At 51.3% G+C, this 24089-nt stretch overlaps 2 protein-coding genes across 12 annotated transcripts in view; one reads left to right on the forward strand and one right to left on the reverse strand.

Moving 5' to 3' along the window:
- Positions 1–261: 261 nt before the first annotated feature.
- CALHM3 (calcium homeostasis modulator 3) lies at positions 262–23168 on the reverse strand. 9 transcript variants are annotated; one of them, XM_077945435.1, is made up of 7 exons: positions 22825–23168; positions 21633–21770; positions 20363–21528; positions 19541–19644; positions 7199–8450; positions 3667–3922; positions 262–1165 (listed from the first exon to the last, which is right to left on the reverse strand). In XM_077945435.1, the coding sequence occupies exons 5-7, from the start codon at positions 7483–7485 to the stop codon at positions 674–676; spliced, it is 1035 nt and encodes a 344-aa protein (XP_077801561.1). In that variant the 5' UTR covers positions 7486–8450; positions 19541–19644; positions 20363–21528; positions 21633–21770; positions 22825–23168; the 3' UTR covers positions 262–673.
- Positions 22796–24089, forward strand: part of NEURL1 (neuralized E3 ubiquitin protein ligase 1) — a 99831-nt gene continuing 98537 nt past the window's right edge. For all 3 annotated transcript variants that reach the window (XR_013398384.1, XM_077947467.1, XM_001113989.5), the window contains exon 1: positions 22796–22970. Coding sequence is in view for 2 of the 3 variants with exons in the window: in XM_077947467.1 (XP_077803593.1) it covers positions 22881–22970 (90 nt within the window). In the remaining variant the exon portion in view is untranslated. The remainder of the gene's footprint in view (positions 22971–24089) is intronic.

Here is a 24089-nt window from a genome sequence, read left to right on the forward strand (position 1 = left end):
GGGCAGATCACTTGAGGTCAGGGGTTCGAGACCAGCCTGACCAACATGGTGAAACCCTGTCTCTACTAAAAATACAAAATTAACTGGGTGTGGTGGCGCATGCCTGTAGTCCCAGCTACTCGGGAGACTGAGGCAGGAGAATCGCTTGAACCCAGGAAGCAGAGGATGCAGTGACCCGAGATCGCACCATTGCACTCCAGCCTGGGCAACAGAGCAAAACTTCATCTCAAAAAAAAAAAAAAAGACAATTACACAAATGAAAGCAGGCAAGAGACTAAGGTAATTATTATTATTTAGAATTGACTTCTAGAACCCAGAACCCATGGCAGATCTGTTTAGACTTTTGCTACTCAAAGTTTGGTCCACTGACCAAAAGTACATCAGTATTACCAGGGAGCTTGTTCCAAATGCACAATCTCAGACTCGGTCCTGGCTACGCCGAGTCTGTGCCTGTATTTAACAAGGCCCTCAGTGAACCGAGTCCACATTAAAGTTTGTGAAGCACACTGGAGGCCACACCCAGAAACTAGGCAGAGATTGGGCTACTTGAAAAAGGAGGCTAACAAGAGTTAGGGTGCCTGCTGTGGGGTCCCCATGGCCTGGAAAGCCTCCAGACCTTTGTCAGAGCGGCATTTCACCTGCGAACACTGCCGCTTCAAGCCTGGCCAGGACCCTACACGTCGGTGTGTTGGGACAGCCTCGTGCCCAGTGCGAAGGTAGGGGCGCGGTGGCTAAGGCCACCCCCACAGAGCCCGGGGGATGCAGCGAGGTCCAGCGGGGGCTTGCGGGAGTACCAGGTGCTCAGGAGGTGGTCCACCTGCTCCCGGCTGGAGATTGCGCGCAGGTGGGCCTTCCCGCTTCCACTGTCCAGGACTTCTGGGGGCTCAGGCACTGCGGGGGGCTCGGGGCTCCTGCATGCATTGTCCCGGTGCAGCCCCCGTGCCTGCAGCTCACTCTGCATGCTGGCGAAGAAGTGCAGCACGCAGCGGTGCGCGAAGTCCCGCGCATGCTCACAGCAGGTCTCGTCGAAGAGCTTCTGCTCCAGGTCCACGTAGTTGCTCCAGTATCTACGCTGCAGGAAGCCTGTCTGGTCGAAGCAGGGCCTCAGGCAGCGGGCCAGAAAGGCCGCGATGATCAGCAGCAGGGTGACACTCCAGCCGATGGCCTGCAAGGTAAGAAGGCCCGAGGTTAGGTGTGAGTGGGGCCTAATCCTATACATATGTATTTATGAATACGTATGTGAATGTTGCAAATTTAATTTGACCATGTCTACATAATATTCTTCATTTTCCAATGGATTCAAATACTCCTTAGATAATTTAACTGCAGTATACCACTCCAAACATCATAGTTCATTGATCAGAGTATTGAATGAAATGGGAAATAAATTGAGAAGAACGAACACAAAGAAAACTGTGTGATCATCAGATTACATGTCCTCTTTTGTATCCCTGTGGCCTTGTAAAGTGAATTAACTCTTAGAGCATCTGCTACTTGAGGAATTGTCCTGTATAGTGTGGCAAAGGTATTCCAAAGTCCCTCCTTTTACATTTCCCATCCATCCTTCCTCCAATCTATGCACTTTCCTATTCAGTCATCCGTCCTGCCAACCATCCTTCATCCATGCATCTATTCTCCCTTCCATTCATTCTCTCATCCTTGTATCCATCCACCCATTCAACCATCTCTCCACCCATCCAATCATCCATCCTCTTGTCTTACTGTAAATCTGTCATCTTCCCATCCAGTCAAGCTCCTAACTATCCTTCCATCTGTCCATCATCCATCCATCTCTTTTCCCATTCATTCATGCTCCCATATGCTCCTCCTTTCTTCCCTTGATCTATCTACTCATCCACCCCCTATCCAACCATCCATCATCCGTCCTCTCATCTTTTTTAAAATTTATTTTTATTTTTTGAGATGGAGTCTGGCTCTGTTGCCCAGGCTGGAGTGCAATGGTGCGATTCAGCTCACTGGAAACTGCGCCTCCTGGGTTCAAGCCATTCTCCTGCCTCAGCCTCCCAAGTAGCTGGGATTACAGACGTGCACCACCACGCCCAACAGATTTTTGTATTTTTAGTAGAGACGAGGTTTCACCATGTTGACCAGGCTGGTCTCAAACTTCTGACCTCATGTGATCCACCCGCCTCGGCCTCCCAAAGTCTGGGATTACAGGTGTGAGCCACCATGCCCGGCCCCCCTCATCTTTTTATCCAGTCCTTTGTCATCCTTGTGTGTGCTTATCTGTCTGTCTTCCCATCTAGGCATCCACTGTGTTATACTTGGTGGGAGGCACTATGCTAGGAAGTGGGGGCTCAGTCATTGCTCTCACAGAGCTCTTACCTTAGTGGAGGAAATAGACGATTAAATAGGCGATGACTGGGTACGTGTCATAGAGAGGGAGTCCAGAGGAGGGACACCCAACCTGACCTGGAGGGCGGAGACTGAAGGCTGAATGACAGTGACACACAATAGGAACAGGGGACAGTGTTCCCAGCCAGGAGTGAGGACAAACTGAAGTAGTTTTCTAAAGCTGGAGCCCACAAGCTGGAGCCCACACCTGGCAGACTCCTCTCCCTCCTCTCTACCTTCCAAAGCCATAGTCTCTTTAAGGGCCAGCTTGAGACCTGGGGCAGTTGTGTGGACCTGGAGCAGGGAAGTCACATCTTTAAACCACAGGGACATATTTGAATCCTTATCATTTACAGAAGTGATTTCCACAATTTACAAAGCTCTCTCATTTGGCATTTCACTAGACTCCCCCCAACATCACTAGATTTAAGGTGAGTATTTTATACACGAGAGCAGAAAAGCAAACAACTTGATAAACTGTACATGACTGATAACTTACAGCTAGTAAGGATTCAAACCCTGGTCTCACTGCAAATTCCATGCTCTTTCCACCGAACTAGGAAAAGCCTAGAGTGTTGAAGCCTGCAGGGACCATCAAGATGGAGGAGACCAAGCTCCTCTGTATTTTGCATGAGAAACTGAGGTCCAGAGGGGTAGTCCCATGGCCAAGGTTACAGTCTGAGCCAGAATCAAGTGCATCCTGCACCCAGGTCCTCCCTCCATTGCACTGCTGGCCAGCCCATGAGCCTGTCAGCCTCCCCAAGGGGCAGGGGCTGTGTCTTTATTATCTATAGGTGGAATCTGGAGTCTAGGCTGGGGGCAGAGCTGGGGTTTGTCCCCCAAGATAATAGAGTTGGTGCCTTTTGGGAAGACCGGCATCTGGAGAGAGCCTACATTGTTGGAAGGTGATTAAGAGGAATGATGACACTCCTTCGGATCCCTGCTCTGCCTCTTATAAGCTGTGTGACTTTGGCCTTACGAACTAAACTCTCAGAGCCTGCTTCCTCACCTGGAGAATGGGAGGATAATGGTTGTTCCACAAATGAAATGAAATAATACATATAAAATGCTCACTGCAGTGCCTGGCACATAAATGCCCAATAAGTGGAGATTAGTATTATTTCTCACGGGTGGGAAGAAGGTGTGCAGTGGGCGCAGGCAAGGCAGAGCAGTGGTCTCCAGCGCTTCCCTGCCTCCTGGGAATGGACTGAGCCCATCATCTGCTCCTCCTCACCACCCCCCACCCCACTCCAGAACCAATGCGGGGGATTGGTGAGGGTGCAAGAGCCAGGGGAGGATCACCCCAGTTACCTGTGACAGGCACCGCAGGTAGCGAGACACTGCCTTCCGAGCAGGGCTATTCCTGACCAGCTCATCCTCTTTGCAGGGAACCTTGGCCAGGAAGAACTGTACCTGGCTGGGGGTCATGTTGGCAAAGTCCAGAAACTTCTCAGGGTCCACAGAGTTGCTGAAGGCACACACGAAGCACTTCCCATCAAGGAGGGCCAGCAGGATCCAGACCAGGGGGGCGGCCAGCGCCCTCTGCAGCACAGAGGAGCACATGTACCTGGGAGCAGAGGAAGGAGGGGGGTCACAGGGAGCAGCTGGAAGTCAGCTGCAGCAGGGGAGATGCAAGGATGGACTGCTGGGAAGTCCCAGGCCGGGTTACATCAGACTGCAGCTCTCAGTGTAGAGGTCTCAGCGACAGACGCAGGGAAGAAGGAAGGCTGGGGCCCCTGGGATCCCCAGGACTGGAGCATTGAGGAGTTGGCATTCCTCCTGCTCTAGGTCTTGCAACAGACACTGCTGGTGCCCTGCCCATGCCAGAGGCATCTGTGGTTGCCGTGTCTGGTTCTATTCACAGGGAGGGCCCGAGGGCCTCCTACCTCGAGCACCTGCATTGTTCTGCCCCTGGGGCTTTGGAGGATTTTTTTGCTCCAGAGAGGGGTAGGCTGGAAGCACTGAAAAGTTAACCCCCAAATCAACCTTCAACCCCAGAGGGCTGGGGCCTTGTGGATCAATATCCCAGCTTCTTAAATCCTCAGTGGGACAATTCTGAGATGTGTTCTATGTATGCCCTTAGGGGGTCCCCTGAAGGATTGAGCCCCAGTTGCCCACTCATTATCACATTCCTTCCAGAGCCTGCTTTTGGAGGAGAGCCTAAGCTAAGACAGCCCTGCCCAGTAACCCTCCAAAAGCAGCACCTCTAACACCCCCACCCACAAAGCATCCCAGGAGCCCACCCTCTGACCGGCCTCTGGCGCCTTTCCTGGTCAGCTCTGCCCCTGCCTGCAGTGACTTCGACTGAGTGTTGGCCACAGGACAGGAGTCCATTGGAGCTGTGCCCACTGGACCCCAGAGGAAAAGGCCAGGGACACACCCAGTGCCTGTGACCACCCTTGCACAGCTGAATTGCAGGCAGATGTGATCCCTGAGAACATGGAACAGAGGCTGCGCGCAGGTGCACTGGATGCAAATGTTGTTTCTGAATTGGACTGTACACAAAACATCCAATGGTGTATGCCAGGCATGTGCGTGTGTGACCTATCCAGTGTGAACTGTAAATATGTTCTAGGCAGTGGTAGCTTTAGCATTTTCTTTTCTTTTTTTCTTTTTTGAGAGGGAGTCTTGCTCTGTCGCACAGGCTGGAGTGCAGTGGCACGATCTCGGCTCCCGGGTTCAAGCGATTCTCCTTCCTCATCCTCCTGAGTAGCTGGGACCACAGGTGCACACCACCACGCCCAGCTAATTTTTTGTAGTTTTTAGCAGAGACGGAATTTTGCCATGTTGGCCAGACTGGTCTCGAACTTCTGACCTCCGGTGATCCACTTGCCTTGACCTCCCAAAGTGCTGGGATTACAGGCGTGAGCCACCATGCCTGGCCTTGGCTTTAGCATTTTCTATGGGGGGCAATGTGGTCAGAAGATGCAACTGGGGACTCGTTATGAAGTTACATTAGATATGTTTGACAACACCTCTACCATCCATATCAGAGAATAGGGGAGAGGAGGAGATGGTGAGTGAGTGAAAGCCCACCTAGCCCCTTCCGTCACTGCCTGCACATCTAGAGCACTTAGAGATTTGTCCCAAAACAGGAAAGGCAGCTGTTCCAACTTGGCCTGTTCAGTCAACCTGGGTTTGAATCTGAGCAGTGCCACTTCCTGGCTGTGGGAGCTTGGTACAGTTACTTAACTTCTCTGTGCCTCAAGTTTCCATCCTTAAAAATGGGTCCAATAAAAGTGCAGCCTGAGAACTCAGGTAGAATTCAGAGAGGCCATGCACTCAAAGCACTTAGCACAGAGCTTGGCCCTGCATGGTATACAATGAATTACTCAACTCCAGCGGACTTTGCTACAGAGTGCCATGCATGTGCTGGGCTCTGAGGACACGGTGTGCAGTAGGTAGGGTCCTCACTCTAGGGAGCTTACAAGAGAGGGAACACAGCCTTTAAGCCAATCATTGCCTCTCACTACATGCAAAAAACTGCTATGCATGTCATGGGATGGCCCTTCAAGCATGTGGTGAATTATATTCCGTGGCCAGTGTGACAGATGTGGAGATGTGGTATTGGAGCTCAGAAAATGATACCCCAAAATGAAGACCTCAGAAGCAAAAGTTTTTTTAACCTTCTCCTGTCCCCTCACCTGCTCCCCTTCCCCTTCCCCCAACCCAATCTCTCTTTTTTTTTTTTTTTTTGAGAAGGAGTCTTGCACTGTCGCCCAGACTGGAGTGCAGTGGCGTGATTTCGGCTCACTGCAGCCTCCGCCTCCCGGATTCAAATGATTCTCCTGCCTCAGCCTCCCGAGTAGCTGGGATTACAGGCGTGTGCCACCATGCCTGGCTAATTTTTGTATGTTTAGTAGAGACGAGGTTTCACCATGTTGGCCAGGCTAGTCCCGACTTCAGGTGATCCGCCGGCCTCAGCCTCCCAAAGTGCTGGGATTACAGGCGTGAGCCACCACGCCCATTCCCCCCACCCAATCTCTGGCTCCTTATTCTCCCCCAAGGCTAGCTATAGAAACTAGAATCCCTCTTCCCCAAGGTGGGTCATAGAAACCAGAACCCCTTTTCTCCAAAGCTGTCACCATAAAACCTAAAAATATGACTCTAACTTCCCCCCGCCTTTCTGTCTAAAAACTGGCCGTAAAGAAACGATCTGACCTACCTAGTTTCACTGTAGGTCATAAGACTCCCTTCTAGAGGGGGTCCTGCCCGTGTCTGGGAGAAAGGAACGCTGTATAGAGAGGCCAGGAAGAACCTAGATGCCCTTGCTGAGTTTCCCCACTCCGTCTATAGCATTAGTTCATCCCTTTTTTAAATCCAGTTCTATTTCTGCATGGCTATCCAGACCTTGTTGAACCTAAGCATACAAATGGACCATTTCCCCTGTATCTTTAGGTCTTTATTCTGAAGTCTTCTGTGGCACATAAAATGATAATCAAAAAAATTTGTATGCCTTTTCTCTTATTAATCTGCCTTTTGCCAGTTGATTTTCAGCAGAACTTCAGAGGGCAAAGAGGAAGTTTTCCCGCAGCCCCTAGAGTGTCCTGGGTAATTGAGAATTCTGTGTCATTCCTATGTTTACAGCACTGGCCATGGAAAGGTGACAAATGATAGAAACAGAAACATGTTTCCAGAGTGGAAACTGGCAAGTGGGTCTCTGTGAGCCGATAATTCCTAGTTGGGGAAAGGAGAGGGTGCACCTGGCAGTACCTATAGGGTGGGTGGAGAATCCCCTGATAATGAGGATAGTTGGGGTTTGGGGGTGCACTTGGCAGTGCCTGTGGGTGGCTGGGGAGCCCCTGGTAAAGCCCATGGGTCACTGAGTGGTGTGGGACCGCACCTGATGATGCCTGGGTCCTTCCTCCGGTGCCCTGCGGGCCGGCGCCACTCCTCGACCATCACCACAGACTGCCGGTTGGCGAGGAGGCCGCAGAGAAACAGGGCGAGCGGGGGCGCGAGCAGCAGACCCAGGCCGTAGAGTGCATTGTAGCGCGCCAGGCAGGGACAGTTGAAGTCAAAGGAGGAGTACAGCTTGACGGTGACCACAGCCAGCAGCAGGCAGATGCCATTCATCACTGACTCTGAGCTTGACTGGAAGTGCTGGAAGAGCATGCGGAATTTATCCATGACTCCAGCCTGGGTGGGTGGGCAGCCGTCGGGTGGGCTCAGTGAAGCTCTGGCCACCTTCCTTGTGTCTGCTGCACTGGGGATGAGCCTGGGATCTGTAAGAGGGTCTCTCTCGGCTTCCAAGGGCCTGAGGGGTCAAGGAGGAAGCAGTGTCCAGGCCCCAGCCCAGACTCCCGGGGTCCAGCAGGCACTTAAGGCAGGGACAGGCTCTCTCCACAAAGGCTCCCCTCCCCAACCCAATGGTCCCCTGGTGCCACTCCCGTCCTCTCTGGGGGAATGAGTCACCCTCTGTGACCAGCCAGCCCAAAGCACCTCTAGGCAAATGGGCCCCGCCCTGTCACTCCATTCCTCCCGGCCCATTTCTCTTTGCTTTAGGGTCTGGATGCTCAGGCTTAACAGCTGTCGGGGCTTCCTTTGGGGCACAGGCAAATTCTGGGTGTGGTGAGGCAAAGATGCCGATGGAGCCAAAGTATATTTTCTGGTCTTGATGAAAAGCATGACTTTGAACTTGTCTCAGAGACGAAGTAAAACAACAGCAACAACAACAACAAAATATGACGACTCAGCTCAGCCCAGAGAGATTTCATATTGGCTTTCAGGCTAGCAGGAGCCAGAAGGGGCACCTATTCTTGCCTGAAGGCTTCCTGGAAGAGGAGACCCTTGAGAGGAGTCTTCAACCATGTTCCAGCATTTGCCATGAAAGGGATAGCGGAAAGGGATGGCCTCCCTTGGAGACGTGCTAACCATGTGCATTAACCACTGGGTGCCCATGGGAGAGGCTGCTCAAGTGCCACGCCCACACCTGCATGGCTTTCCCCCCGCCCTTCTTCCGTGTGACGTGTGACGGACATGCATTTGAAATCACTGTTTCTCCTAACTCTCCGAGGTCACTAGGTCTCTCCTTGTGTCTCAGTTCCAGCCTCTCTGAAGGATGACAGCCCAGATGTTTGAGGGACTCCTGAAACCTGCAAAATGAATTTTGTAAAGGTTACTTAGCCCATATTTTAAGTCAGATCATCTCAAATAAGTCTTGCAAGTTTCATGACCATCTGTGTGGTCTGTACTTCTGATGAAGACAGCCAGAAACCTGGGTCTTACTTCTTCTTATTATTTTTTTGAGACAGAGTGTTGTTCTGTCACCTAGGCTGGAGTGCAGTGGTAGGATCTTGGTTCACTGCAGCCTCTGCCTCCCAGGTTCAAGTGATTCTACTGCCTCAGCTTCCAAGTAGCTGGGATTACAGGCACCCACCACCACGCCCAGCCAATTTTTGTATCTTTAGTAGAGACGGGGGTTTCGCCATGTTGGTCAGGCTGGTCTTGAACTCCTGACCTCAGGTGATTCTCCCGCCTTGGCCTTCCAAAGTGTTGGGATTACAGGCATGAGTCACTGAGCCCAGCCACTTAGTTTTTTTATTTTCCATATTTGTATGTTACTCTGGGTCCTATGAGACAGATTTCCCTGTGTGAGGGAAACGAGGAGGCACTGGAGAAGATGGGGAGAGCCACCAGTGGTCCTGTGAGTCTGACTCTGAGTGAAGGAGAGGGCGGGGCAGGGGTGAGAAACCCTTCAAGCCAGGAGGACAATCACCACTACCTCTTCAGGTGGGTACAGCCCCAGAGGGGCTGTCGGAGCTCACATACCCTGGTGGGGACAGAGTCAGGGAGGAAGCTGGGATCCTCCGTCTGTGCTTTTCAGCCTTAGTCCCCACCGGGCTGCTGACCAGAAAAGTGGACTGTTCTGGCCCAAGGCCAGACTTCATGACCCTGAACCAGCAGGGCTGGTGCGGAGCAGACGGAGAGCGAACTGGGCTGCGAGGGTCATGAGCACCCCTCAATTCCATTCTAGTCTCAGGGAGGGATAGAGTGTCCTGAGGGTCCCCAGCCACTCTAACCTTGGGAGTCTCCAGAAAAGAATAGACAATGCTTCTGGAAGAACACTTTGAAGAAAACTGGGTCAAAGACTCCGGGCCAACCTTTTCACAGCTCCAGCCTTTGAGAGAGAATACAGAGCTACCAGGTCAACTTGGGTCCCTGGAGCCCTGCAGAGCAACAGGTGCTGAGTGACTGCAGTGGGGCTGGCCCTTGCCAGGTATTTACAGGAAATACTTCAGCAAAGAAACAGGCCAGAAAGAAGCCCACTACAAAAGGGATATTATCTGTCAAAGAGAGGGGATGGCTTAATTTTTTTTTTAATCTCCATTTTCTAAATTGTCTACTTTTATAATAGTAGACATAATAAATCATTATTATAATCATAATAATGATTTTTTTTTTTTTTTTGAGGCGGAGTCTTCACTCTGTCGCCCAGGCTGGAGTGCAGTGGCACCATCTCGGCTCACTGCAAGCTCCGCCTCCCAGGTTCGCGCCATTCTCCTGCCTCAGCCTCCCGAGTAGCTGGGACTACAGGCGCCCGCCACCGCGCCCAGCTAATTTTTTGTATTTTAGTAGAGACGGGGTTTCACCGTGTTAGCCAGGATGGTCTCGATCTCCTGACCTCGTGATCCGCCCGCCTCGGCCTCCCAAAGTGCAGGGATTACAGGCGTGAGCCACCGCGCCCGGCCCGTAATAATGATTTTTAACTATTTCTAGTAAAAATCATAAAATATTTTAATTGGAAAAACATAAAAAGATAAAAGGACAAGGCAAAAAGGAGAATCCCATTTTGTTGCCTGGAGCCTGGCCCTGCTGAACGAGTAGGGGGAGAAATAGAGGGAGCAATACATGGAGAAAGGCTTCTTTTACTCACACATAGGGAAAGATATTAAATTGCAGATCTGGCCTGGTGCGGTGACTCACGCCTGTAATCTCAGCACTTTGGGAGGCTGAGGCAGGCAGATTGCCTGAGCTCAGGAGTTTGAGACCAGCGTGGCCAACATGGCAAAACCCCATCTCTACTAAAAATACAAAAAATTAGCTGGGGGTGGTGGTGCATGCCTGTAATCCCAGCTACTTGGAAGGCTGAGGCATGAGAATTGCCTCTCTTGAGACTGAGGCACGAGAATTGCTTGAACCCAGGAGGTGGAGGCTACAGTGAGCCCACCCAGATCATGCCACTGCTCTCCAGCCTGGGTGACAAAAAGAGACTAAAAAAAAAAATTACATTTTTCTTTTTTTTTGAGACGGAGTCTCGCTCTGCCGCCCAGGCTGGAGTGCAGTGGCCGGATCTCAGCTCACTGCAAGCTCCGCCTCCCGGGTTCACGCCATTCTCCTGCCTCAGCCTCCCCAGTAGCTGGGACTACAGGCGCCCGCCACCTCGCCCGGCTAGTTTTTTGTATTTCTTAGTAGAGACGGGGTTTCACCGTGTCAGCCAGGATGGTCTCGATCTCCTGACCTCGTGATCCGCCCGCCTCGGCCTCCCAAAGTGCTGGGATTACAGGCTTGAGCCACCGCGCCCGGCCACATTTTTCTTTTTAAATAATGATTTACATCTTAAAAAAAAACAGTTATAAATATGTGTTAATTTGCAATTGGAAGATATTTATAGAATAAATCTTTGGTTCTTTCTTCATGTTATTTTGTTTTATTTTCAAATTGGAGTCTTGCAGATGTATTCTTGGGGGTCCTCCAGATTTTCTTTGATCTTTGCAAAGTAGTCTGGATATTGTTTGAGAAACACTGGCTTCATCATTCTTGGAGTTCCTATTATTGACAGGGCTGTTTAGGACTGGATGCCCCCTATTGGAGAAACTCATTGTATGTGATGTGTGAGAGATGTGTCTATGTACTTGTGTATGCATGTGTGTACACATGTATGTGTATGTGTGTAGTGCATGTGTACATATTTGGTGTGTGTATGCATGTGTGTTTTTATAAATATGGGTGTGGCCATCTTCCTACTTTGTATATGGTGAGTATGCCCTCCCCTGACGGTTCTTTCTCTTCTTTTTCCTTCACAGGGAAGGCATTCAACATTGAATATCCTGACAAGTCCGCTTCTCAGGACTGGGAGACTATTGTTTTGTGTGTCTAGCAGAGTGCGGTGCCTTTTCTGTCTCTCGGTGGCCCGATTCTCTGCTTCCCTGAGGACACAGGCCTTTGAGGGGTCCTGGCAGACCCGGGGAAAGCAACGTGGCACTTCTGTGGGTCCCACTCTGGGGACTCCACAGAGCCGTGTAGCCCTGAGGGTGGAGAGAGGCTGGAAATGAAATGGGGCCTTCTAACAGATGGCACTGGAACAACTGGCTAGCCATTCGGGAGCAATTTCTACTTCATGCTTCATACCAAAATAATTTTCACATGGTTCAAAGATTCAACATAAAAATTAAAATCATAAAAATTCTACAGGAAAATGTATGTGAATTTATTGATAATCAGAGGCTAAGGAAGGCCTTTGGGAACCGACCCCAGAATTTAGTAGCTGTAGAGGAGAAGATGGACAAAGTAAGAGCCATAAAAATTAGAAGCTTCTATGGGCAAACATACCAATAAACAAAATAAAAATAACAAACTGAAAGAAGGATATTTGCCACACATAAGCCTCTTTTCCTTAATTTGTGGAAGGCTCATATAAATCAATACAAAAGATGAACAATCCTAAGAAAAATGGGTAAAGGATTTGAACAGGCTATTTGAAGAAAAAAAAAAAAAAAAAAAAAAGAGAGAGAGAGAAAAAAGTGACCAAACATTCTGGAAAAATTCTAATCCTCATTCATAATTCAATAAGAAATGAAACCACCAGGTGCCTTTAAAAATTTCCAAGTTGTTAGCAACTGAAAGATTGATCATTCCCAGTGTTGATGAGGCTTAAGGAAATAGCTACTTGCATACATGTATGGTTGGAGTACAAATTGGTAGGTTTTTTGTGGAGCAGTTTGGCAATACATTTAAAGCAAAAATTTAAAAACACATGCCCTTTGACTTAGTAATTACAAAGTCTGAATTCATCCCGTGGGTAGCTTTGCAGAAGTAGCCACTATAAACAAACAAGAATGTTCATTATAGCTCTTTTAATGACAACCAAACTGGAAACAATCTAAATTTCATCAACAGGGGACTGTTTAAATAAAATATGACACAGTCATAAAATGGGATCCATGCAGCCATTAGAAGAATGAAGCAGGCCAGGTGTGGTGGCTTATACCTGTAATCCCAGCACTTTGGGAGGCCGAGGTGGATGGATTACCTGAGGTCAGGAGTTCGAGACCAGCCTAGCCAACATGGTGAAACCCTGTCTCTACTAAAAATACAAAAAAATTAGCTGGGCATGGCGGTGTGTGCCTGTAATCCCAGCTGCTCAGGAGGCTGAGACAAGAGAATCCCCTGAACCCAGCAGGCGGGGGTTGCAGTAAGCCGAGATCCAGCCACTGCACTCCAGCCTGGGTGCTACAGAGCGAGATTCCATCTCAAATAATAATAATAATAAAATATTATTATTGACGTAAAACAAAATAATCAGGTTTAAATCTTAACATTGTTTCTGACTGAGGAACAGAACATGGAACTGTTTTCCTGGTTGATAATACTTTTTAAATTTTTTCTTTTTGAGACAGGGTCTCACTCTGTTGCCCAGGTTGGATGCAGTGGCACGATCATGGCTCACTGTAGCCTCAGGCTCCTGGGTTCAAGTGATCCTCCCTCCTCGGCCTCCCAAAGTGTTGGGATTGCAGGCATGAGCCACGGTACCCGACTACAATACATTTTTTACTCCTGTTTCTCTAAGAAGCGACAAATAAGCCTGAATTTTAGAATGTTATTTTCTCTTCCCTCTCTTACATGACTAAGAAACTATAAAGGTAGATTTTCTGCCCAAACAGAAATGATGCTCCAAGACCATGAAGAGCGGGGCTGGTGCTCTGGCTAGGAGATCCTGCGACCATCGCATGTGACACTACATGTTGGGCCAAATGCAGAGACCTAGGGGCAAAGACAGGCAGGCTGCTTTGGGGGAAGAGGGCACCTGGATAGTTTCAGCTCTGAGGGTGATCGGGTACACAGAGGGCCAGGCTAGGAAGCACCTCTGTTGTTGACCACACACCCTCAAGCTCTGGCCATGTAGTGACAGATGTTCCCTAGACATCTGCAGAGTGCCAGGGGCTGGGCTCGTGCAGACGCCGGTACTGGGTAACTGGCCACAGTCAGAGGGGGCATCCTGGTGTGAGTAGGGGCGCTCTGGAGGACTGTGACTCAGCTGAAGTTTGGGGACCCTTGGCCTCAGTCCTGGGAGAGTCTCTGCAGGGAGCTTTGGCCTTCTGTCCTACGGTCACCATGACAGGGAGAGCTCCTCTGCTGCCAGAGACCCCATCTCAGGATGAAAGGTGAAAAGTGGCCTCAGTGAAGGGCACATACTCAGAGAGGAGCATCCCAGTGATTGAAGACGGGGCCAGTTTCCTCAATGATATATTTTCTTTACCATGAAGTAGCTGATGGAAACTATAAGGGTATATGTTTTCCCAGCAAAACTCTTTTCATTTTGAAAGAGGAAAAGAGCAATCCGTAAACATGTATTTATTTATTTTTGGTTTTGAGACAGGGTCTCACTCACCTAGGCTGGAGTGCAGTGGCGCGATCACTGCTGGTTGCTGTCTCAATCTCCCCAGGCTCAGGTGATCCTCCCACCTCAGCCTCCTGAGTAGCTGGGTCTACAGGTGCACACCACCATGCCTGGCTAATTTTTGTTTCTTTGGTAAAAATGAGTTCTCACTATGTTGCCCAGGCTGGACTTGAACTCCTGGGCTCAAGCAATCTGCCCACCTCAGCCTCCCAAAGTTCTGAGATTACAGGCATGAGCCACTGCATCTGGCCTCGTAAACTTTTTTTTTTTTTTGAGATGGAGTTTCGCTCTTGTTGCCCAGGTTGGAGTGCAATGGCACGATCTTGGCTCACTGCAACCTCCACCTCCTGGGTTCAAGCGATTCTCTTGCTTCAGCCTCACAAGTAGATGGGATGCACCACCCAGTTACTTGGTGGCATGCATGGCGGCATGTGCCACCACGCCCCACTAATTTTGTATTTTTAGTAGAGACGGGAGTTTCTCCATGTTGGTCAGGCTGGTCTCAAACTCCCAACCTCAGGTGATCCACCCACCTCGGCCTCCCAGAGTGCTGGGATTACAGGTGTGAGCCACCGCGCCTGGCCTTGGTAAACATTTTTAAGGTGTTTTGAATGGCTTGAGGGCTCCCCAAAAACTTTTGTCAGAGACAAAGGGGATTCTAATGGAGTTCTAGTGTCACCTAGTGGTGGCTGGAGGGAGGAACTGGGGTGAGAGGAAGGGAGAGGCGGGACACACAGCAGGTCTGCTCTTTCCACTGAGAGAAACCTTCCTGGGAAGAGAGCTGCCCTTGGGTGTGCCTGGGACTGCTCTGGGGAAGGGTGCGTGAAAGGGAGATGTCACACTGCCAGCAGCAAGTGGAGAAAAGTCTGCTCGCTGTCCTGGGTCTCACGCTAAAGGCATTTGGTGTGATTTAATGCTGCTGGCTTCTTGGAGAGATGCCTCCTATTTGTCTTTCAACTTTGGCCATGAAGGAGTGTTACATTTTTATGTGGTCATATTTATGATACTTTTCCTTTATGATTCTCTGGTCTTTGTAACATTCTTGGAAGAGTCTGCCTGCCAAGTAAAGGCCATTTAAAACATCTGTGGGAGAAAAGAGGATGCTGGGGGTACTGCAGCCATTTCAAGCATCTTTCTTTGATTTTGTTGTTTTTTTACTCTGTTTTGTGTTCATCAGTAGCTGTGTGCTCCCTGGCTAACTTCCAGAAAGCTGAGCTGAAGCCACCAGGCATCTTAGGTGTCCTCGAGCAGGAGGGGCTGGTTCAGGAGCTCAGTGAGGAGGCCTCCTCTGCCATAGGTGTCTCCCTCAGGCTGGGGACGTGAAGGAATTCCACCCTGGTGCATGCACAGTATCAAGGGAATCAGGACTCAGGCTGTCCTAAGCTGTGCCTCCATGCCTCCCCCATCAGCTCCTAGGCAAGTGACTTAACTTCCCCAAGCCTCGGGATTTTTATTTGTAAAATAGGAATAATAATAGTAATAATAACAAGAACAAAATTAGTACCTATCTCACAGGGTTGTTTCTGGAATTAAATGAACTAATGCATCTGAAGTGCTTAGACCAAGGCCTGGGACATATGAATAAGTGCTTCATAAATGTCACCTGTTACAATTATTTGAGCAAGTGGCCCTGGGATAGATCAATTGATGCTGGACTTTGAAGTCAGTACACAAGTTTCTCAGATGGAGACACACTGTCCTCTTTACAACACTGGGCATTATTTTTTCCTTTTTTTTTTTTTTTTTTGAGATGGAGTCTTGCTGTGTTGCCCAGTCTGGTGTGCAGTGGTGCAATCTCAGCTCACTGCAACCTCCACCTCTGGGGTTCAAGTGATTCTCTTGCTTCAGCCTCCCAAGTAGCTGGGACTACAGGCATGAGCCACCACACCTGGCTAATTTTTCGTATTTTTAGTAGAGACAGGGTTTCACCATGTTGGCCAGGCTGGTCTCAAACTCCTGACCTCAGGTGACCCGCCCGCCTTGGTTTCCCAAAGTGCTGGAATTACAGGCGTGAGTCACTGTGCCCGGCCAACATTGGGCATTTTCCTTTCTGCTTCATGGAGGAACCTCCTTCCGTCCTTTCAGATACAATCTCGGGAGTGCTTGGCCTCAGGTCTGGATTTTTTCCATGGGTGCTATGGGTACTTAAGCCTATGAACTTTTAAAGCATCTGCTTGAGACCAGAAAAAAAAAATTACTGTCCTCAAATTATGAAAGGAAAACTTCAAACCAAAATTAATAAATGTTCACTTAAATGCTTTTGTAAATGCTTTTGTTGTATCAATGTCATTAATTGCTAAATGTAGTACTCATAAACATTTCATTATATTTGAAGACAAACATAGTTTTTTTCTCAGTTGGCAAGACATCCAACACATGCATGATTGCTTAGAAATAAAACCAGTTGTAAATTCAGTTAGTCCCTTGTTGTCCGGTGATTCCAAAAGCCAAATTTGTAAGAATCATTTCAAAATGTTTACTGCAAGAAAATTATGTTTAATGTGGAATGTGGTATATTTTAGTACATTTGGCCTGACGGGGTTGGGCTCCAAAATAAGAGTTTGGGAGTCTATGAAGACCTCACAATTGATCCTGGATTCAGGGACCACCTCCCAGAGAGCAAGTCTGTCTGTGGAGCAGAGGAAGGGGCTGGGATTCATCCCTGCTACCTCCCTGCACAGTCACCTCTTCCAATAAGTTAGCCCTGCTTGGGTGGCAGCCAGCACTGGCCTGGTCCCTGTGGGGTGTCCAGCTTTCCCCAAGAAAGCCTGTAGGCCTTCTTCAAGCACCATCCTCACAACTAGAACATGTGACCATGTGGAGCGGTTTCCTAATGTGTAATCAATAAACGACCTGTATCAGACTCCACTCAATCTAAGTCTCTCAGGGTGAGGTCTGGGAGTCCGCATTTTAGTAACTTTCTCCCCCTCTCCCCAAGGCCTCATAGATGATTCTGATGCACGTTTAAGTTTGAGAATTATTAGTCTAGAGTGTGTGTGCGCCCCAGGAGGAGGGCAAGATGATCCATTTTACGATCTCGTTAGTCTATTTAGTCTATGTTTCATAATATAGACAATATGAATACAGTAGTGCATATATAGAAATTATAAATAAAGAAATATACATATATTGGTGTACACGCTTTAAAAATTTATTACTGCTAGGGGTGTATGATCAAAAAGGTTTGGCGCTCAGAGCGACCTGCCCAGTCCAGCTATGTGGTCAGACCTGCTGCATGTTCAGCTCTGAACCTGGGCCTGGGAGGTGGGGAACTGGGATTGGAGTGTACAAAAAGCAGAGGACAGGCTGCCCCACGGTGGTAGCAAGGAAGCTGCACCTCACTCAGCGCCAGGGATGCAGGTAGTGCTCAATAAATGATCACTGGGCAATGAGTGAAGCTGAATCCCAAAAATACCTGGGAAGAAGATGGCACAGAGCCCATTCCATGCTAAAATGGGCAGCACAGGCTTCCATCCTTCAGAGGGAGGGCCCGACAGGTTAATCCATCCATTCCTTTATTCATTCATTTATTTAATAACTAATTATTGAGTATGCACTAAGTACCAGGCACAGGCACTCAGGGATCTACCCCTCCAACTTGTCCAGCCACCCCCTGAAGTTCAGGCAGGACACCACCCCCTCCCCCAACAGCTTTTCTGATAGCCTGATTAACCATGGGCTGGTGGCTGGGTGGACACGGTGGCACATGCCTATAATCCCTTTAGGAGGCCTAGTAGGGACCTGAAGCCAGGAGTTCAATACCAGCCTGAGCAACAAACTGAGATCTCATCTTTTAAAAAACATAAATAAATAAATAGGCATGCATGGTGGTGCGTGCCTGTAGTCTCAGTTACTCAAGAGATTGAGGTGGGAGCATCGTTTGAGCCCAGGAGGTCGAGGTAGCAGTGAGCTATGATCACGCTACTGCATTCCAGCCTGGGTGACAGAGTGAGACCCTCAGCTCTAAACACCAAAACCAGGCGGAGCGTGGTGGCTCACGACTGTAATCCCAGCACTTTGGGAGGCCGAGGCGGGCAGATCAGTTGAGGTCAGGAGTTCAAGACCAGCCTGGCCAACATGGTAAAATCCTGTCTCTTCTAAAAATACAAAAAATTAGCTGGCCGTGCTGGCACACACCTGTAATCCCAGCTACTCAGGAGGCTGAGGCACGAGAATTGCTTGAACCCAGGAGGGGAGGTTGCAATAAGCTGAGCTCATGCCACTGCACTCCAGCCTGAGCGACAGAGTTAGACTCTGTCTCAAACAAACAAATAAACAAAACCCAAACCAACACAATGGGCTGGGACTTTGGGAATGGGAGGGTGCTACTTGTCGTAGCCAGGGATAGTTGTGGCTGTTTCCCATTTTAAGGTTAGTTTCTCTGCATGGAGCGAGGTGTCATGCCATTGACGAGGGTGATCCCAATTCAGGGGAGTCCAGCTTGGCCTAGAGGCACCCCACTCTTGTCTGCCTGAGGAAGGGTCATCCCTCTGGCTGGTTCTGAACTCAGCATCCAGAGGCTCAGGGAAGGAAGTAAGACTCTCAGTCAAATACTCTCAGTCAAAAAAAGACTCTCAGTCAAAATATTATTTTATCAACACGGTGACTCCAAGACTTGAACTGATCTGGAAGCTATGGAGAGAGAGAAAGAGGAAGATAGGTAGAGAGAGGTAAACCAGGCAGGAGCAGACAGCCAGGGTGGGAAGAGCAGAGACTGCAAGGAGAGAAAGTGACCAGGGTGGGAAAAAGCAGAGAAGGAAGGGCAGGGAGAAAGATGAGAAGGGGTGGGAAGTGGGTAGACAGTAAAAGAAACCAGCAAGGGCCAGGCGCAGTGGCTCACTACTGTAATCCCAGCACTTGGGGAGGCTGAGGCAGGTGGATCACTTGAGGTCAAGAGTTAGGGACCAGCCTGGCCAACACGGTGAAACCTTGTCTCAATTACAAATACAAAAATTAGCTGGACATGGTGGTGTGTGCCTGTAGTCCCAGCTACTTGGGAAGCTGAGGCTGGAGAACTGCTTGAACCCGGAAGGTGAAGGTTGCAAGACTGCAGTGAGCTGAGATTGTGCCACTGCACTCCCACTGGGCAAGACTCTGTCTCAAAAGAAAGAAATCAGCAAGAAGAGAGCAACAGGGAAGGAAGGGAAGGTGGGGAAGGTGGGAGTGGAGCTGCTGTTGAAGGAAGCTTCCCCATGTCCCTGCCCGCGGCCTCCCTCTCCTGCGTGCCTGTGTGTGCACTCAGAACACCGACGCATGCACATACAAGGACACAGGTTTTCGCGAAAGTGCACACGTATGCACTGACACCCACCCCCTCAGGCACTGCTCACAGAATCCGCACTGCTGGGTGTGTAGGTGTTGCCACTGTGACTGGTGCTGGAGCACCACCTTGTGGGTATTAATAGTTTCCCCTGAAGCCATCAAAACAGAGACTTCATCAGCCCCAGTCTCCCTGGCAGTTTCCTTCTTCCTCTTCCTTTCCAGGATGGGTCTGGGAAGGGTCCTCTGGATCAGAGCTACCACCCAGCCACCCCAACTCCCACCCCCATGTTTCCCAGCAGCTGCCTTGGGGAAGGATGGCAGGAAGGCCTCCGGGTTCTGCCCCAGGTCTGGGAATAAGGAGACTGCTGGCCTTCTTCGACCCTCTGAGTTGGGTCTACCCTAAGTCCCTGCCAAGGAAAAGTTGCTGGGGCACAGGACTCTTCAGAAGGGCCGCGCTCAACTTCTCTGAATCCTATGCAGCCACACCAACCTCCTCTAGGTCCCTTCCTGGCCAGAGACCTAGTTGACACTAACAGTGGTGTCCCCTCTTCCAGTACAGAGCTCCCTGAAGGACTAGGGTGAGGGTAGAGAGGAGCCTAGTGCATGAAATGTAAGAGGCCCTCATTCCCAGGCTCGTGTAAGTGCAAGGTTGGTATCTGCATGACCTTGACAGTGGGTGCCTCCTTCAATTTTGCGCCAGGGATGCCTTGGCTACCTCATCCTATCCCAGCCCCACTGATACTCCCATCAGCTCCTCAACCCTTAGTTCCCTGCCTTTGTCCCTGATGCCTCTCACCTTCCTTTGGGACTCCCTGGGATCACGCTGCCCTGAGCTGCAGAACCTGGGCTGCCTCTGGACTCAGATGAGCACAAACCTCTGGCCCTCACTTCCCTCCTTCCCTTTGACCTTCCTCTCTCCCCTGCTTTGCCCATAGCCCCAGGTCTAGGCCATGTGGGGCCTGTGACATCCCCTTGTCAGGCGAGGTAGCTCATGCCTGTAATCCCAGTACTTTCGGAGTCTGAGGCGGGTGGATCACCTGAGGTCAGGAGTTCGAGACATCCCCGCTATGCTCTGCCTTTGGGGCCTCATCCCCTCCCCCATTCCCCTGCCCACACCGGACTTACCCGGAGCTACCATCTGTAAATCCTTGCAAGGCCCTTGTACTTCGCACACACTCCAGCAGAATGAGTCTCAACTATGCAGAGTCCTCCTATTTGTTCTAATTTGTGAAAGGCCTGATCCTAGCTGCCTCTCACAGTGACTTCATTCCAGCAGATTTCAGGGGAAATGTAAGTGTGTGTGCTTGTATAGGTGTGAGTGTGTGATAGTGTAGTGGTATGTGAGCGCATGTGTGAGTGTGTTGCCATTCAGAGCCTGTGGATTTCTGATGCATGAGTCATTAGCTGGGAGTGAGCCTTGGGAAGATACTGCCCATAAATAAGACAGCCATCTCTGACCTGCTGTGGCCATCTGCAGCTGCCTGCACACGTGATCCTGGGCATCTGGGAGGCTGGAGGCCGGGGTCGGAGCTGTCTTTCCCTCCAGATTCCAGAGAGAGAGCGGCTGTCACAGATATTTCTAGCTTGCCTGGAGTCCCAGACATTTAAGGGTGTGATGCCTGGAATGGGGATGGGGCGAGGAGAGCAGGAGAGGAAAATAAAGGGTGGTTCAGGAGGCTCTGCTCCCAAGGATCTCAGTGGAGTCTCCTGGCCCGCAGTGGGAAGCATGCATTCCACAATTATTTTCTGAGAATCTGTCACGTGCCAGGCACTCCCCCAGGGGGTAAGGACACTCTGGTGAACATGACTGACCTGTGCTCTCCCCTCACAGAGCTTATGTTCTAGCGGGGAGGCAGAAGATAAACGACGAAAGGCTACTCGTAAGCAAATTACATATAATAGCTACGAAGAAAATAAAATGGAATATCGTGGAAAGTGACTGAGAGTGGAGGGGTCCTTTAGTTGGGACAGTCAGGGAATGTCAGGACTCGAATTGTGCCTAGATAATGAGGAGCCGCCAAATGGAGACTTGCGGGAAGAACCTTCTATTATAGAAAAGGATACATGAGATGTCCCCCTGCCCACCCATGTCTTCACTGGACTCTGGATCAGAGTTGCTGAAGCCAGATCAGGGAGCTAGAGATGACTCAGAGGAGCAGGAAGGCTGATTCCCTGGGGGGAACCTTGGAACGTCTTCCATCCCTGATAGACCAGGAGAGATGCCCCAGGTCCAGGTAGGAGAAGAATGGCTTCCGTTTCGCTTCCTGCAGGCTTCTTGGTGCAGTGCTGATCTACAGGAAGGCAATAGCCACATGAGTAGGGCACTTGCTGAAACCCCCTTCCTCCAGGAAGCCTTCTTTGACTGCCATAGGTTGCATAGGCTCCTCTCTCCCACCTTGTTATAGCTAATAGAACCACTCAGTTCAGAGCTGGTGGTCTTCTGATGCTGTCCCGGAGATCTGTTCCCTCAGCTTGGCCAGAGCTCCAGGCTTGTGGGTCTGGTTCGTAGGCATTTAAAGGCCCTCAGTGGCACCTATGCATCAGTGAGACTGCTCGGGGTTCCGGCTCTGAACCCTTGCCTAGCGCCCCTACCCTGGCTGAGAACGGAGGGTCAAGTGCCAGGGTCCTAATCTCAATTACTTTATCCAAGCATCCGCTCGTCCATTTACATGTTTCCCTGGGCTCTCCACTCTGCGCCAGGCCTGGTACCTGGAGCTAGGGAAACCGAACATGAGCGCTGGCTCGCCCGCACCCGCATCCGGGGAGCTCGGCGTTCTCGCGGCCCTGCTCCCCTTGTTTTCAAGTGCAAGCTCCATGGTTCCATGCTGGGAATAAGGCCAGCCCCGAAGGCCACCATCCTCGCCTGATGTCTTACCCGGACCCGCGCCGCCGAGAGCTTGCGGCTGCGGGAACGCGGCGCGCCCCGGGGTCACATCTGGCCTAGCGGGCGCGCGCGTGTCACTAAGACGCTCATTCACCGGCGCAGCTGTCACCATAACAACCGGAGCGAGGGAATCCTGGCGACTGCCGGGGCGGGGGGCGGGGGCGGCGGTCGCAGGAGGGACCCGGCGCGGGCGGGACCGCGGCGGTCGGGGGACACCAGCCTCGTCGGGAGCACCCAGCACGCCCCGCGCTCCGCCGAGCCCGGCTCCATGCAGACCCGCGGGCGGGAGGGAGCCAAGCACATCGCCGCCGCGGCCGTCCCCGCGGGGCGGTGACCGAGCCTGCCTCGGAGCCGCCGAACGCCCACGCCGGGGGCCCTGACTCTATGGCCCGGGGGGAGCGCGCCGGAGCCGCCGCGCCGCCCACCCCCAGCCGGAACCCGAGCGTCCCGGGGAGCAAGCGGGGAGCCCCGGGCGGCCCCAGCCCCGGCCCAGGGCCCTGCTTGTGGCCCCCGCTTCCGCCACGGGGCATGGGAGGCAGGTAGCCCCGCTCGCGCCAGGACACCCGCGGCGGGCGGGACCCGCCAAGGACCGCGAAGTCCCGAGAAAGGAAGCAGAGAAGAGGCCCGCCCGCCCCCGGCCGCAGCCCCAGCAGGGCCCTCCCCCGGCGGCGCGCACCCGCGCGCGCACACTCGCACACCGCACCTCCGCTCCTGCCCGGCCTCGCCCCCACCAGCGAGCGCCGAACCCCCTGGGGCCGGATGCCATGGGTAACAACTTCTCCAGTATCCCCTCGCTGCCCCGAGGAAACCCGAGCCGCGCGCCGCGGGGCCACCACCAGAACCTCAAAGGTAGGCTCCCCGGCCGGGCGCAGCTGAAGGACTGGGGCGCAGGTGGAGGGCCAGGGAGGCGTGGTTGGGGAGGACGGGCAGACGCCACCTGTTGTGCGGGTCTGGAGGCCGGAGATGCACCTCTGCCTGTGGAATGGGCTGGGGGTGGAGGGCAGCCGGCGATGATGGTGATGGAGGATGGCGTCCCGCGGGGTCTGCGCAGTTCTGTCTGCTGGCACTGGGAACGTCAGTGGAGTCCCCTTAGGCCATGGTGTTAGGCGAGCCTGAAGAAGTGGGAAAGGACGTTTGCCAGGTCGATAGCGGTGTGGGGAGTGAGGAGGGAAGCTTGGGTCGTCCGTCTTCAGGGAGGCACCTCGGTCGGTCTCCTTTTCATCGGCCCTAGGGCTGGAGAGACCAGGCTGGGAGCACTAGTTGCATTTCCAATGGGAGAGTTTTGAAAATTCAGGACAGGCTTACAGCAGACTGGAATAAAGGCTCAGAGCTGCTGGTTCCTGGGGTCTTTGTAGCCGTTGGCTTTTCGCATCCTTTGAATTAATTTGATTTCTGGTTTTCCCAAAGACCAGATATCCAGTCAGAGCCCTAGAAAAGAGGGGCTGGCAGCCTTGAAACAGAGGGACATTTACCAGGAATGTCTTTGCTCTCCGTCGGCCCAGATCCACTCAGCACCCTCAGGGTGGCCCTAGGCCCAGTCTCCCCGTTCCGAGCCTGCCATTCCTGTCTTGGAGCTTCCAATGCTGTTTCTGACCTCTGGAAGACACTGCTGGGTCCTCCTGGGCCCTCAGACCTACTAAATTCCTTCAGGAAGGATAACAATAGTGCCCTTTAACACAAGGCATCGAACTTTCTCAAACACGTTTTCAGCGAGCGTGGACACTGCTTGGGGTAGTCAGCAGAGCAGACCTAATCACACTATACCCATTTTACAGATGAGGAGAACCAAGGCTGGCTTCAGGTTCCCAAAGCCAGTCAGACCTCGGCACTAGGTGCTAGGCTGTAGACCCGTACCTTTTGACTTGGAATCCTGTCCCTTCTTTTGCTGAACAGTTAACTTTTAAGACCAGGGAAGAGAAGGAGAGACGGGACCACTGTCCTGCATTCTAATACTCCAGCTCTTTCAAA

The sequence above is a fragment of the Macaca mulatta genome, chromosome 9 (genome assembly GCF_049350105.2).
Source record: "Macaca mulatta isolate MMU2019108-1 chromosome 9, T2T-MMU8v2.0, whole genome shotgun sequence".
NCBI lineage: Eukaryota > Metazoa > Chordata > Mammalia > Primates > Cercopithecidae > Macaca > Macaca mulatta.